The 15,984-nt window shown below is 60.3% G+C and overlaps 1 protein-coding gene and 1 long non-coding RNA gene across 2 annotated transcripts; one reads left to right on the top strand and one right to left on the bottom strand.

The window, feature by feature from the left end:
* Window positions 1–784: 784 nt before the first annotated feature.
* On the bottom strand, window positions 785–5,720 carry SOX18 (SRY-box transcription factor 18). Its single transcript, XM_027473122.3, has 2 exons — window positions 5,062–5,720; window positions 785–2,842 (listed from the first exon to the last, which is right to left on the bottom strand). Exons 1-2 carry the CDS (start codon window positions 5,468–5,470, stop codon window positions 1,992–1,994), a joined length of 1,260 nt encoding a protein of 419 aa, XP_027328923.1. The 5' UTR covers window positions 5,471–5,720; the 3' UTR covers window positions 785–1,991.
* A 1,100-nt stretch (window positions 5,721–6,820) lies between these two features.
* On the top strand, window positions 6,821–9,747 carry LOC139999203 (uncharacterized). Its single transcript, XR_011804427.1, has 2 exons — window positions 6,821–7,241; window positions 9,264–9,747. It is a non-coding gene; the product is annotated as an uncharacterized lncRNA (long non-coding RNA).
* Window positions 9,748–15,984: the final 6,237 nt, after the last annotated feature.

Raw genomic sequence — 15,984 nt, 5'->3', positions numbered from 1 at the left:
TGTTTCAGCTCCGATTCTGGCACACGTCGGACACACCACTCGCGGCCGGCCGCCAGCCCTCCCGTGTAGGTAATGATGTCATTTTTCCATGTATTCCCCCTTTTTACATACTGTATATGGCAACACAATGAGGTTCGTTTCTGCCGTTTAATGGGAACGCATCGCCAGCCCCCAAACGGGTTCGTTTTATTAGCACTTCACATAAAAAAAAAGTGAGTCAGGATTTAGTCCTGTTAACACTAATGTGAATTTAATTTAGGAGAAGCTCGAAAATTAATGTCATTTGTTAAATATCCATTTCCCCTAAAAGGCAATTCTTTGCCAACAACAACAACAAAAAAACTCTTCTTCTATTCATTTTTTTTTTTTTTTTAATAGCCTTTTTTGGCTATATCAGCCTGGTTTAAATCACTCATCGTTCAAGGAACGGATGCCACCAGCGTTTTATGCAACAGATTGTCAGCTCTGCTCCTCCAACCTGGGGGTCGCAAACGCCGCCTTTGGCACCAAGAGCCGTGCGCAACGGGGCGAGCAGGGCCGGGACGGGACAGGGGTGCTTGGTGGGGACGGGAGAAGGGAGGACCCTCGGTTACCTGGGCAGGAAGGCAGCTGGGAGGGTTTGGGAGCTGCTCTGAGGATGCTGTGAGCGACTGCGTTGAGAGTTTGGAGAGAACGGACTCGGTTTTGGGGCAGTTTCGCAGGAAAACGTGGCGAGCGCGCGGCGACGCCTTCCCCCTCCCCACGTCCCCGCCGGCTCGGGGTAATAACCACACGAAGGCATGGCTCGAGAGGAGGATATCGCAGGTTTTATTAGATGCCGTGTATCTGAGAACAGCTGCTTTCTCCCGCATCGGTGGGCACGGGGTCGGCCGCGAGCACCCCCCCGACCCCCGTAGGGCGCTGCCGGTGCCGCGGCCCCGCGCCCAAGCCCGAGGCGGCTGGCGGCAGCCCCCGAATCCGCGCAGCCTGCCAGGTTGTCAGAACATTCATCAACGGATACAGCAATCTGGAAATGGTTGGGACAACATGGATTTGCGGAAAATATGTGTTCACACAACAAGCGCACAAGATGGGAGCAATTAGCCGAAGATGTTTTAATAATTAACCAGTATCAAACAGTTTGCTCTCCTTACAGTCCTAGACAATAAAAGTGTTTGCAGTCGTATTTTTCTTTTGTACAAAATTCCAGTCGATTGTTCCACAATATTTACATTGTCATTCCCTTTTCACAAAATATCTCCTTCCCCCCCCCCCATTTTTATTTTTCTTCATTTTTTTTTTCATTTTTTTTTCTTTTTTTAAATCCAGCTTTGCTACATAAATGCTTTAGATCTCGTGGATATCCCTTGATTTATTTTTTTAAAAGTCTAATAATAAAAAAAAAAAAAAAAACAACAACGAAGACATGAAGACATTAAATATCATTTTATATATAAAAAAATGCTTAGTAAAAATATAGTTTTGTTGCCCAATTAAAATATATTGCTGAGAATACAGTAAAAACTGTCCTAAAGACCACCACTACTGGGCACCGAGTCTTCCACGGCCCCTGCAAAGGCTTCCTAAAGTCTCCCCCCCTGCGTGAGTTCGCCTGCTATGGGGTTAGATAGTGGGGCAGGCGGCTCTGGTTGTCCTTTTAGTAGTTGTTTCAGGCAGGATTCACTGTAGTTCGCCTAAAAACGCCCCCGAACTGGTCGGGAGCTGCAGCTGAGCCCCGCCGAGAGGGCAGGGAGAGCAGCGGGCAGGCTTAGTGCGTGCGTTAACCTTGCTTTGGAAAGGCGAATATGTGTTATATAGGCATACGGTATATCGGTGAGTTCAGCATGATTGATCGTTTTTCTTTTAAAAAAAAAACAAAAAAAAAAGAGAAAAAAAAAGAAAGCGATGCATTTAATGAGATACTCTAAATATTACGGAGCTCGTGGTTAAAGGAGGATGGCTTCTCGGTTCGGATGGAGAGCGGGCGCACGGTGGGGCGAAGCGAACCGAAGCTAACCGGTGATGCAGGGGCTGTAATAAACGGCGCTGCTGGCGTCGGACAGGGCGGATATCAAGCTGCTCTCCTCGCAGGAGATGCTTCTAGGAGTCACTTTGGAGAGGGAGACGTGGTAAGGGAGTCCCGAGGCGTCGGGACGAGTCCTGCTCATGTTCAAATATTGATCGAACTCGTTGCGGTCAACGTCCGTCCACAGCTCGCTTTGGTTCAAGTGATCCACGCTCTCCATGTGGTGGGCTTCGGGAGGGGGCGAGAGCTGGCCCAGGTGGGCGGAAAGCCCGTTCTGAGTCCCCGAGCACATCTGGTTGTAGTATATGCTGGAGGGATGGGGAGTCCTCATGGCGTCGGCCAAGTGCGCCGGGGTCTGCGCATAGGGCACGGCCACGTCCCGCCCCATGCACTTCTCCTGGGGAAACTCCAGCTGGTGATGGTGGTGGTAGCCGCGAAAGGGCATCATGTTGCAGTCATCCTGCATGTGAGGAGGGAAAAACGCCGGCTCGGTTTGTTCCAAGACATCCAAGGGAGACATCTCGGGAGTTGGCAAGCCATAGTTTTCAATATCCGACCCCATGGAGTGGAGTTCTCTGAAGTGGTTAAGTGGGGGAGGCTGGGGGTGGCCCGGCTGGCTGCCGCCGTGGTGACTCATGCTGAAGTTGTCACTGCAAGGCTGGGAAAGGTTATGGAGGAGGATATTGGGTTCCATCCTCTTGATTTTCTTGGCTTGCTTCTTTCTCCTCGGGCGGTACTTGTAGTTGGGGTGATCCTGGAGGTGCTGGATTCGCAGCCGCTCGGCCTCTTCCACGAAGGGACGCTTGTCGCTGGCGCTCAGCGCCTTCCACGACTGGCCTGGAAAGGGGGGAAACGAAGCTCTGTGAGAGGGGGCACACGAGGAGGGGGCACACGGGGTGTTTGGGGGTCCCTCGACCACCTCCGTGCCTGAGCTGGGTCCCGGTGCGGGCACAAATTGGGGACGGGGAGCGGGTCCCCAAAACGGGGTTGTCCCCGCGTGCCCGGTGCTTTGGTGCAGACGGGAACGGGGGTGCAAAACCCCGGGGAAATGTGGGACCAGATTGTGCCTCCTGGGGTGTCCGATTCCCTGCATCCCACCCCACAACCCTGCACCTCTGCAGCCCAAAATCCTGTCCCCAAATCCATGCCCTGCAGCCCCATATCCCGAACCCCCCGTCCCTGCATCCCGCAGCCCCGTGTCCCCGCATCCTGCTGCCCCAGCTGGCCATATCCTGCTTCCCGTAGCCCCGCATCCTGCGGCTCCATCTACCCATATCCTGCTTCCCGTGTTCCCACATCCCGCATCCTATGCTCGTGTACCCCGCATCCTGCAGCCCCGTATTCCCGTATCCTGCATCTCCCCAGCTGCGTGTTCCCACATCCCACAGCCTTCCCTGCATCCCCGCATCCCACAGCCTCGTTGTCCCGCATCCTACAACACCAAATCCCACAGACTGTTAGCGCTGCGCCCCGCAGCCCTTGGTCCCACAGCCCGACATCCCTGCATCCTTCGGTCCCATATCCTCAGGGGCTGCCTGCCACAAACCTCACAGCCCACATCCCGCAGCTCCCCGTCCCTGCAGCCCTATATCCTCAGTCGCCATCCCGCAGTCCTGTCCCCTTCCAGCCTCTCCCCTGTCCTTGCCCTAATCCCACTGCCTCGTCTCCTCGCAGCCTGCACTCCACAGCCCCGTTCTCTCGCACCCCACATCCCAACACCCCATACCCTACAGCCTGCATCCCCAGCCCCGTATTCCTACATCCCGCTGCCCCATACCCCTGCCATCCACTGTCAGCTCCGTGCCCCTGTATCCTGCAGCCCCACACTCTTGCAGCTCATGCCCCCAGCCCCATAGCTGTGTACCCCACATCCCCAGCCCCGTATCCCTGCATCCTGCAGCCCTATACATTCACAGCCCACATTCTTAGCCCTTTACCCCACCAAACTACATCCCCAGCCCCGTATCTTTGCATCCCACTGCCCCATACCCCTGTATCTGTGCATCCCAGCCCCATACCTTGTAATGCACATTCCCAGCCCCGTATCCCTGCGTCCTGCAGCCCTAAACCTTTGCAGCCCACATCCTCAGCCCCATACCCCAGCAACCTACACCCCCAGCCCTGTATCTGTGCATCCCACTGCCCCACACCCCTGGAGCCTGTGTCCCCAGCCCTGCACCCCTTCATCCCCAGCCCCATACCCATGTATTCCACACGCCCAGCCCCATATCTGTGCGTCCCACAGCCCCACATCCTACATCCCCATACCCCGTACCTCTGCAGCCCACATCCTCAGCCCCGTACCCCGGCATCCTACAACCCCAGACCTGTGTCTGAGTGCCTCACAGCCTCAAATCCTACATTCTGATACCCCGTACCTCCACAGCCCACATCCTCAGCCCCGTACCCTGGCACCCCACAACCCCAGCCCTTTATCTGTGAGTCCTGCAGCTCCACATCCTACATCCCCATTCCCCAACACCTTTGCAGCCCACATCCCCAGCCTCATACCTTGGCATCCCACACCCCCAGCCCTGTATCTATGAGTCCCACAGCCTCAAATCCTACATCCCCATACCCCGTAACTCTGCCACCCACATCCCCAGCCCCGTTCCCTGGCATCCCACACCCCCAGCCCCATATCTGTGACTCCCACAGCCTCAAATCCTACATCCCCATACCCCATTACCTCCCCAGCTCACATCCCCAGCCCCGTTCCCTGGCATCCCACACCCCCAGCCCTGTATCTATGAGTCCCACAGCCTCAAATCCTACATCCCCATACCCCATACCTCTGCAACCCACATCCTCAGCCCCGTTCCCTGGCATCCCACACCCCCAGCCCTATATCTACGAGTCCAACACCCTCAAATCCTACACCCCCATACCCCGTATCTATGAGTCCCACATCCCCAGCCCCGTTCCCTGGCACCCCACACCCCCATCCCTCCATCACAGCATCCCGCTACCCCAAACCAGCAACCCACACCCCCAACCCCACACCCCACCAACCCCATCCCCATCTCCCCCTCTCCCCGAAACCCCATCCCGCTCACCCAGCATCTTGCTGAGCACGGCGTTGTGCAGGTCGGGGTTCTGCTGCGCCAGCCGCTTGCGCTCATCCTTCGCCCAGACCATGAAGGCGTTCATGGGCCGGCGGATACGGGAATCCTCGCCGGCCTTGCCTTCGGTGCGACCCGCCGGGGGGCTGTATCCATAGCCCGGTTCGGGACTGGGCGTACGGCTGGGGGCCGCGCCGGGGGCCGCACCGGGAGCCGTAGCACCGGGGCCAAAGGTGAAATTTGGCTCGGGGCTGGGCGTGCGGCTGGAGGGTGATGCAGCTCCCGGGGGGCGCGCGAAGGCGAGCCCGGGCTCAGCGGCCGGCACGGCGGCGGTGACCCATGAACAGTCGCCCCGGGGTTGCGATATCTCCTCTCGGCAGTAGTTTGACTCAGATATATTCATTCCAGCTGGACAGCACTTTGTGTCCGACCCGAGCGGGTGCCGGAGAGAGAATCGAGTCCCGCTGCGTCCCACCGCCTCCAGCAGCCGCCGAGCAAGGAGCGCCGCCGCTCGCTTCCCTCGCCTTCAGGGGGGGATTTGGGGGTCGCCTTGTTTTGTTTTGGTTTCTTTTCTTTTGCCCTTTTTTTTTGTTTTGTTTCTTGTTCTTTTTTTTTTTTTTTTTTTTCCCCCTTTCCCCCCCAAAAAAACTTTTGGGATGATGCTGGGCTGGAAGGGGCAAAATATAGCCGGGCTGGACCAATCAGCGGGGCGAAGGGGAGGAGGAGGAGGAGGAGGAGGAGGAGGAGAGGGAGAGGGAGAAGAGGAGGAGGAGGAGGAGGCGATGAGGGGGAGGAGGAGGAGGAGGAGGAGGCGATGAGGGGGAGGAGGAGGAGGAGGAGGAAGAGGAAGGGGGGCGTCCCCAGGCACAGGCAGGAAGAAGCCGCCTGGGGAGGGCTGGGTTGGGACCGGTGTGGACGCCGCTACCCGGTTCCCTTCCTCCCAAGGAGGAGGGCTATTCATTTTTTTTTGTCTCCCTCCTTTTCCTTCTTTTTCTTTCTTTTCTTTATTTTTTTTCCATCTTTTTTTATTTTTTTCCTTCTTTTTTTTAATTTTTTTTCTTTCAAGCCCCTTTCCTGGCTACTTGAAGTCTGCCAGAGCCTCCCGCAGCCCCGGGGATGTGTTTAGATTTGCTGCGTGTTTGCAGGGGGACGGGGATGCCTGGGGCTTGGCGTTTATTTTTCTTACGACTCCTTTCGTGTGTGTGTTTTGGCCAGCCTTCACCGCTCGGGGTCAGGAGCAGCCTTGGGCTGGAGGCAGGGGCGAGCCCTCTTCCCCCAGCAATACCCCGGTGGGGCTCTCGGGGATGGCTGGAGAAATTTCCCCTTGATTTTCAGATCCCTTCACATCCAAAGAAACGCATCCCTGGTGGCTTAGGCACTTTTGAGGAACGGTGGCATCACCGGCAGGATGACAGCACCCGAAACCTGCCCTGAGCTGCTCTGCTCGGGGCTGGCACGGCCACGCTGCGGCCGCACACGCCGTGCCCGTGGCACGCTGCCTCCCGGCTGCTTGTTCCCCCCCCTGCCAGCCCACGGATATTTGTCAGAGATGTGCCAAGAGCCAGGCTAGGTGGTCTGAAATCTCCTCCTGCCCTTGGCACGGGGGAGCTGTGAGCTCTGCGGGAGCAGCTTGCGAGCACGGGGATCTCTCCGTGCTCCCCGGCACCCCCAGGCTGGGTGCGAAAGGTGCCCACGGCCACGGGTACCCGGCTCCGAGCCCCACTCCGAGGGGATGTGGCCGAGCCCCCAGCCCCGAAATGTGCAACGTGGGGTGAGGGAGATGTGGGGCACCGGCTTGCGCAAGAGCCCAGCTGCCAGGCTGCCGGCAGCGGGGTGTTGCATGCCATGGTTTCAGTGCGTCTGGAAGTGATTTGGAAAAGCCAATCTGCCGTTTAACCCTAAACAAAACAAAGGCCTTTAAAAAAAAAAAAAATTAAAAAAAAATCTCGTCTCGCTTATTCTTCAGTCGCTAGCCAGGAGTGAACAGAGGTTTCAGGCTAGATTTCCTTCACATTCCTGGAGGGCTTTTATTAATGTTTTGCGAGAGCGGATCAGCACCAGTGCGCAGGAGAGCCGGGCGGCCGCACGGAGCCTCCTCTCTGCTCTGCCCCGTCCTGCTCCAGCAGCGCAGCCAGCAGGCTCCTGGAGCAGCACCGTGCTGGAGCAGCAGCCAGGTACTGCAAAACTCCCCAAAAAAGGGCTTTTGCCCTTTTGTTTCTGCCCCAGGAGGTGCTGGGGGGAGCTGGGGACCCCCAGCTCGTGCCCTGTGGCTGCTGGTGGGGTGAAGGGCAGGATGTGTGCGGGGCTGTGCCAGGACCCTTCCTTTTGGGTCTTTGGCCACCCTCCTGGGTTTGGCCAAGCGCCCCTGGTGCTGGGGCTGGACCTGGTGCCACCGATGGCATTTGGGAGCTGGTGGGTGGTAGCAGGAGCAGCTCGGCTGTCCCCTGCCTCCAGAATCAAAGTTGAGCCCCCCCAGGGGGAGAAGGACGCAGAGCCTGGCACCAGCACAGGTGTCCTCGGGAAGGGACAGAGAGCTGCAAAGGGGGATACAGCAGTGGGCAGGACACCCAAAACCACCTGAACTGGCACAAAAAGGGGACAGAGAGGCTTGGGGATGTCCATGAGGGTGTGAGGGCACCCGCTGGCTTGGTTATGGGGTCAGGGTCACTGCTCCAAACCGGTGCCCACAGCCAGCATCTGCCCTGGAGCGAAATCCCAGAGCGGGGGCAAAGTGCCAGTCCCCAGCCCAGCGTCCCCACGGGGAGTTTTGGGGGGCACAGGGCGCTGCCACCCCTCCAACCCCGGCTCCAAATCATCATGGCAGCACGGGGAGGAGGCGTTGGATGTCCCCGGGGCAGCGATAAGATCGAGAAGATCGGCGCACCCAGCCGGGTGACCTCTCCCCGCGCCCTCCTCTCCACCCCTGGCGTCGGACGAGCCGGACCCCAGCCTGGCGCCCGGGCTGGGGGTTGCTTTTTTATCCCTTTTCCCTTTTTTTTTCCCACTTTTATTGGGCTGGCGGCTCACGGCCCCCACCCCAGCTCCCCGTTTCCCTTCCTAGCGTCCCACACCTCGCAGAGGAAGCGTGGCGGGGGCCGGCAGCCTCCGCTCCCCCCGTGGCACAAAAGCATTTTCCCTCCCCGCCCCCAGCCTGCGCCTCCTGCTGCTGCTTATTCCTCCTCGCCAGGGCTGCCCCGAGCTCCCACCCACCTAAAAAAAGATGGGATCCATGCACAGGGGGCTCGGGGGGGCTCTGGGGAGGGCGTGAGCAGGTAGGAAGGAGCATTGCTGGATGAGCCCAGCGTTATTTCTGCTGCTTGTGGCTAGGGGTGCATGCAGGACCCCGGAAAATTGATGCTGTGCAAGCAAATGCAAAGGATTTGTCCCCAAAATTTGCACCCAGGTTCTGGAGGTGGCAGGTGGGTGCTGGCAGGGCCCCCCCCCAAGGTGTAGCCAGAGCAAGGAACTGAACCGTGCCCAGCAAATCAATTTTTATTCTATTTTTTTTTTTTGTGGACAGGGCTCAGAATATTTCACGGGAAGATATTGATGATCAATTATAGCTATTAATTAGCATCAGGCCACACCTTGGTGCCCCGTGGGATCCGAGGCGCGCTGTGCACGGAGCTGTGCCACTGGGCAGGGACGAAGATGCCCGAAGGGTGTGGGGCCACCACAGGACCAGGGCCACCCCGTGCCACCCCCGGCACCCCCAGAGCTGCCCCCCGGTGCCTGCAGGTCCCGTGGGCTCCCCGGGGGCCGTGGCTGCTGCAGCCGGCGTGGAACAAAGGCGCTTCCTGCGGGGCAAAGGACGCGCGGCCGGGGCTGCGTGAGAGCCCTGGAGGACGCTGGAGGCGGCTGCTGGGAAACGCTTCGGGTTTCGGTGGAGACTCCCTTTCTCGAGGGCCAGGTTTCCTCGCAGATCAACGCTCCCCTGAGTCACGCAGAGCCCGGCTGAGCCCTGCATTGGGGTTGCAAGCACCAAGCTCCCCGCGGCTGCTTGGCCCCAGGAGCCCGTGGCACCGTCGTGCGTCCTGACCCCGCTGAAAAGAAACCCCAGAGAAGTCCCCGAGGCAAAGGGCTGGACCCCTTCCCGCCCCTAAAGGGGAGATGGATGGGGAAGGATGAGCCCAGGAAGGTCTCCCCGTGGGGAAAGCTGCTGTTTTGGCTCATTTGCTCCTTTTCTTCTCTTCCAGGTCAATCTGACCAGAGACCAGCACGGATGATGCTGGGGAGATGCGCCCTGGGCCACAGGGGCTTTCTGCCCCGGGACTGGGTACCCTGCATTGTCCCTGCTGCCACCCACATGCGCAAGTCCCCAACCCCTTGGCAGGAGCTTTCCCACTTGCCCGAGGCACCCACGATGGAGCTAAGCTGGAAAAATGGAATAGGCTCAGCTGGGCTGGGACTTTGCTTCTGTTCCCAGGGCAGTCTGTCCCCACTGCCACAGCCCTAACGGGGGTCCAGGCTTTGTGGGGGGGCCGCCTGCCCCCCATCAAGCAGGATCCCATATCCTGGCCACGCTGGCACGAGGGGACGGAGCTGGGGGCGAGCATGGGCTGTGCCGGCCGAGCCAGCATCTGTGCCCCGCATCCGAGGAAGCAGAGAAAGTCGTCTTTCTCCTTCAGCTCGTTTCAATAAACAGAGGTCAGCCTTGTTTACGCAGGATCACGACCAGAACGACAACAGCGGTGCCCATTGTCTGGGGAGCGAAACCCGCGGCTAACCCAAAAAAGCTGTCGCTCTGCACGGGCGCAGTCCCGGCCGGAGCCCCTTGGTCCTGCATCCCTGGCTCCTGGTCTCAGCCCCTTCTTGCTCAGCCCTTGTTCCCTCGTAGGGATGTCCCCGAGGGGATGAGAGAGCCACCGGGTCCTGTGTGCGCCTCTGGGTGTGCACACCCGAGGATGTGCCCGTGTAGTGTGCACCAAGGGGTTTGTGGGGTGGGAGGTGGTGATTTTGGGGGAGAAAAGCAGAGGAGACCCCATCAGGGCACCCCTAGCAGGGCAGCCCCGCTCCTGGGGGCAGCAAAGGATGCAGCAGGCGCATGGGGGGTGGCTGGGGGCATCCCTGTCCGGGGACCACCTCCTGGAGGGGCTCTTTCCCATCGCGCCGAGCCATGGCCACATCTGTGAGCCCGGACCCACTCCCCAGGACATCAAAATGCAGCTCCCATGCTCCAAAACGAGGGAAAACGCTGCAAAAAATCCCCCCCCCCCGCGTGTTCAGGGTGCTGGGCACACGTGGGCTTCCCCGGCAGCCGACCGTGCCGGCGGCCTCGGTGCCGGGTTCCCATCCCGGAGAGCGAGCAGGCTTTTAGGAAGGAAAGTCTTACACTTCTACCAACTATTCCAAGACTCCCATAAACACATTTTTGGTTCAGCATTAATGAATTACCTCAATGCGGAGCTGCTCATGCCAAATACATGAACGCAGAGTGTGGAAAAGCCGCCGAGAAGCAGATTTGGCTGCCATTCAGCTGCTCCGATCGGCGCAATTTCTTTTCTTGATTATAGCCAGCAAAACGCTCGCTCTGCCTGTGGCACCGCGTCCTCCTCCCAGGAACAAGCAGCTGGCCGACAGTTGGGCTCTGCGAAACCCGGGCACGTGGGGGTTTTTCTCTGCTCCCATCACCCGAGCTGGCAGAAAGCACAGCGCGCGGGCAGCTCGGCAGGAGGCGCAGCCAAGAACCTGGATCCCGCTCTCCGAGAGCCTGGGCGCGCTGCTCCGGGCTGGCTGGCCCCTTCTTGGGTGCTGGAGGAAAGGAAATGAGGGGAAAATTGTGATGAGGAGGACTTGAGAGCCTGCTTTTTTGGGGAGGGGGGGTGGGTCTGGGACACAAGTGCAGCCACGCTGTAGCAGAAACCCTCTGGGGCTCTGCTCTGTGGGTCCCTGCTCTCCTCTCCGGGCATTTGCTCATCCCCTGCTCCTCGAGCATCACTCGAGTGAAAGCATCATGGAGAAATGGGGTTGTGCCACCCCACGGCTCAGGGTACCACCTTCAATCAGGGGAAAGGAGGGGAATTAAGCAAGAAAACAGCGATCACACCTTCAGCTCTTCGCCCTTGGGAGCTCCTTAGCCCACCACTGCCCCTCCGCTCCCTAAAACCAGGCAGCAGGTGAGCACCCGGGGGGGGAGCAGGGCGCACCCTGACCCCACAGCTCCACCGGGACCAGCTCCTGGGGCACCCACCAAGCCCCCCCAGCTGACAGCCTCGTCCCCACGAGCCAGCAGAGCCTGCATCTGGGAAAGGTTTTGCCGCTGTGCAGGGCTCCCGACATGGTTTAACTTAGCGCAGGCATTACCTCACCGCCCGGCGCAGATGGCTGCTGGCTGCGCCGCGCTCCTCTCCCCTCTCCCCGCTCCGTCTGCAGCCCCTGGACCGAGCACTTTCCGCTCGCATTTTCCATCCCCTGCCCGATTTGATCACCGGGGAAGCGTGCGCCCGGGTTGGGAGCACCGCACCAGCCCGGCTGGGGAATTTCTAGCGCTTGGCAGCAGCTTTGCAGCAAGCCCACCCGGTGCTCGGAGCCACCTCATCACCCACCACGGCATCGTGGCTGCCTCTCTGCTCAGAGTGTGCAGGGAGATAAATAATAATAATAAATTTTATATATTTTTTAAAAAAGGGCCTGGGAGCTTTCTTTCCCTGCACACTCTGAGCAGAAGAGCAATTTTTCCTTTTTGGTGCTGCACCAGGGACACAAAGGGAAGGGAAATCAGAGCACAAACGCACCACGATGGCAGCTCAAAACCCCAAGAACCTCTTTTACACGCCGTAAACTGTCTTAAAAATGCGATTTCAAAGCTTTTTCTCCCCTCTCTGATTTCACAGCCTCATGCTGCAGCTCGGGGAAAACACCAACGGGGGTGGCCGCGGTGGCGGAGCTGGGGCTCGGCGATGCCGCGAGCTGCCTCGGCCATGGGGTTTTGGGCGCAGGGCTGCGGGGTGGGAGGAGGAGGAGGGTGCAGCCCCCAGGGAGCAGCAGGATGAAGGCCGTACGGGTGATGGTGGCTGGATGAAGCGGGGCTCCCCATGGAGTGAGGCACGGGGAAGCGCACGGCTTTGTTCCCGCGCCAGCCGGCAGTGCGCCCGAGGGCCGCCGGGTCCGAGCGCTTCTCCTCTGCTCAAACCCTGCTGTGTCGGGAGCCCGGCCAGATCGGGGAGGTGGGGCAGGTCCCCGAGGACAGCACGGCGGGGGACGGCCACGCATCGAGCCCTCTGCTTGCCTGGGAAAAGTCGCTCTATCTTGGCATCTCCCTCCAGGGCTCCTCCGTCGCCCTGCCCGACGCCCTTTCCCAGGCCACCCGACCCCGGTGTCCGCGTCCCTGCCCTGCTCGTCCCCAAATCCTCGCCCCCTGCCCGGCCACCTCGCCCCTGTCTGCGAGCACCGGGGACGGATCAGCAACAATCGGAGCCAGGGCAGCCTTCGAGGCGTGCTCGGGCTGGAGAAATAAGGGTAAAGGCTCTTATCTGATGGAGCCTCAGCCTTGCCAAAGCCTGTTGCTATCAGCTCAGGACACATGTGCTATTGGCAAAGCTTCGGGGACACAATAATACAAACAGTTTTCATTGTCGAGTCAACAATGATGGGAGAAGGAGCCTGGTGCTATTACCGGTATAAAAGGCACGCGGTATGAAAGCTCAGGACGAGAGGATGCAGTCGGGATCAACAGCAGGGCTGAGCAGATTATATTTTTATTCAGGGAGGAGAAAGCTTCCATCCCACGTGGGCTGGAGCCAGGAGGATGGAGCCGGGGGGGGGGGGGCGGGGGTCAGGCTGCAAGGAAAACCCCTCCGAGCAGCCCTGGCAGCAGCCGCAGCGAAATGCTGACCGCAGCAGGTTTGGATGAGGGCAGGAGGCAGCCCCGCAGCGTGTCAGCCCCTGGATCGGGAGAAATTACCCAGGGAAAAGCCTGGCTGGGGCTGGGGGGACACGGGGGGCATGGGGGGAGACCCCCATGGTGATGGACAGCAGCCAGAGGCTGCGCTTTGTGTCCTGGGCTCCGCATCCCATAACCTGTTGCCTTTGCACCGCCGTGAAGAAGGGCACAAAATAAAAGTAAGCTTGGTTGGGGATCCAAAGCGGGGTGAAATTCAAGCCCTGTGTCTCCCGGGTGCCTCCACCCCATGGCACCCCGTCCCCAGGGCAGGGGGCTGCCCATGGGGTCAGGAGCCCGTTCCTGCGGGGGTCCCCTTTGGGGTGCACCAGGATGGTGGTGATGGGGCCACCCTCTGTCCTCAGGGATTTTGCAGCCCACACGGATGCTTTGGGGTCTGGTTTTGGTAGGTTTTGCCTGCCACTGGCTTGGAAACGCTCTCTCCAGGTGAAGGAGGAGAAGGGTTTTACTCCCATAAAGTCAGTGTGAGGACGGGCAGCCCTTCAGGTGCCCCTCTCTGGGTGCTACCAGAGATGCCAAACAGGTCACGGTCCCCACCAGGACAAAAAAATCTCACCCTGGGTTGCAAACTGGGGCAGAAGGACGTGGAATCTTGCTCGGTCCCCCCCTTGGCATCCAAAAAATGTCCCGGTGCCATCCTGCACCCTCAGAGGTGGGCGGCACGGCGTCGGGGCACATCACCTCGGCCGTGCCCATGCCACCGAGGAGGATCAGGCAGCTCTGCCATGGTGACAGGGGAACAACGGGCGTGACAAACCCCCCTCCACGGGGCTGCGGGGGGCTGGAAAGCGGGGCAGGAGGTCAGGAGCTTATCTCTGCCATCAGCGGGGCCGGGACCGCCGTTCCCACCGGGCGCAATGATGTCAGGCGGCGGCCGCGCCGCGAGGCAGGAAGCTCCCCGCAGCCAGCGAGTCTGTCCTCCTCGGCCTCCCCATGTGGTTTAGTGAACAATGCTCCCCGCCAGCCTGGCCCTCCCGCGCCAGCCGGGAGCCCAGCGGGGTGGGCTACGGGATGGGGTTGGCCCCGTGCCCTCCGCGCGGGGTCTGCTGCCTCGCTGCGGGGTCGGGGGGGAGGTGGGGAGGAGCCCCCGGGGGGCTGCAGCTGGCACCGTGGCGCTGCTGGGCGCATGGGGCTGCCGTGGTGCAGTGGGGCAGAGGGCATGTGTGTGGGGGAGAAAGGTTGGAGAGCCCAAAACAGGTTGGAGAGCCCCAAACAGGTTGGTGAGCCCCAAAATGGGCTGGCGAGCCCCAAAACGGGCTGGCGAGCCTCCCCAAAAAAACCCTTGGAGAAAGGAGAGCCGTGCTGGCTGCTGGCCTGGTGGTTTCGCCTTCCCGGCTTGGTTGTGGCAGTGCAAACACCCACCCTGAGCACCCAGCCTCGCCTGCAGCTGCCTTTCACATCGGGGCGAGGCAGCAGCGAGCACCCAAGGGTGCAGAGAGAAAGCTCCGGCACTCCCAGACACTTCGGGATGCCGCGAGGCACAGAACTGCTGCTGCTGAGGCTCTGCTGGGGTACAGGGGGCAAGAACCCCATTTCTGCCCTCCCAGCCCTCCCAGTTAGGGCTGGGCTTTGCCTCCCAGCCCCTCGCAGCCCCCCAGACCCCAGCAGATGCTTGGGGCCGGCAGGGCGAAGGCGACCGATGTGCGCTCCCGGAGAGCCAGCGGTGCCGGGGGCACGGCGCCCGTCGGGAGAGGGATTTCCTGAGCACGGCGGCTGAAGGATGGCCCCGAGGGCTCGGCCTCTCCCTCTCCGCTCCTCCGCCCTGCCCTGCACGCCCTTGTTTTCGCAGCAGGGCAGCAGCACGAGGTGCCCCCCTGCTCCGGGGAGGCACCAGGCTGCGTTTGCCAGCGGCTGGCAGCGCCGCTCGCGCTGGTGCCGACAGGCCGGCTGGCATGCTTTCCCCCCAGGGAGGCTCTAGCAGGAGGCTGTGCATTTCTGGGAATTGTGTCGGGCAGGGAAGGAGGTTATTGTTCGAGCTGCAAGTGTGCGGCGCGCTGATGAGATCAGGGCTCGCTGCTCGCCGGAGGGGCAGCTGAGCCGGCTGCCCGACGGGGCGATGAGCGGGGAGATGGGCTCATCCGCGGGGCCATCGCTGCGGGGAGAGCTGGAGGGCAAGGGGACGTGGAGAAATCCCGGTGACCCCGCTCTGTTCGGCCTCGTGGCGTGGTTAAAATGAGGCAGGAGGAGAATTGTTTTTTTTTTTTTTCAGATAAAGGGAGCAAACGGTGAGGTGGGGAGGGTGCTGCCTTCACCCCAGGGCTCTGCTGTGCCCTGGCTGTGGCCTTCCCGTGGGGACATAAAGTTTTTTCTTCCCACTGACCCCCAGTTCACCCATCAGCCCCAAAATGCAGCCCCAACCCAGCCCCGATGGCTTTCAGGTCTCCGTGGGGGGAACCTGCCATGCCAAAAGGGGATTTTGCTCCTGGTGTGACTGGAGGAGGCCAAACGCTGCCGGGGTTGCATCTCTGCCTCCTGCTGCTGCTGCTGGGAGGTTTGTGGCCGTGCAGCCCTGTGCAGGCACCGTCCCCGTGTCCCCATGGTGGTGGTCCCCAACCCAGGGCCAAAACCCTGAGGATGTTACACTTTGGCAGGGCAGCTCAGGAGAAGCCATTTCGGAGCTATTTCTGCTATTTCCCTCTGTGCCACCCTGGACCTCCTCGCTCAGCTTCAAATCCACCGAGCTGTCCTCCCTCTCTGCCAGCCTGTCCCTGTCTCCAGCCCCTCGGTGGTCCCAGTCCCACCCCAAATTCTGCGGAGGCAACCCCAGAGCCCCGTTTGCAAACCGGGGTGACGAAGGGGCCGTGGGGTCAAAGCCGTGGGTGAGCCGAGGGATGCCACCGTCACCCACCAGCTTGGTGATGCGAATCCAACCCTCCTCCTCCTCCTCCTCGCCTTCCTCCACGCACCATGTTTTTTTGGTGCAGAGCGAGCCACGAGAGCCTGAGGAGGGCCAGACCTGGTGCCGTGGAGGGGCACCGCCACCCGGAGAGCTTCCCCACCGCCCCGGTCTGGAGCTC

Source organism: Anas platyrhynchos, chromosome 21, assembly GCF_047663525.1.
Source record: "Anas platyrhynchos isolate ZD024472 breed Pekin duck chromosome 21, IASCAAS_PekinDuck_T2T, whole genome shotgun sequence".
Taxonomy (NCBI): Eukaryota; Metazoa; Chordata; class Aves; order Anseriformes; family Anatidae; genus Anas; species Anas platyrhynchos.
The sequence above is the reverse complement of the archived record's forward strand: the minus strand, read 5'-3'. Positions and strand labels throughout refer to the sequence as shown.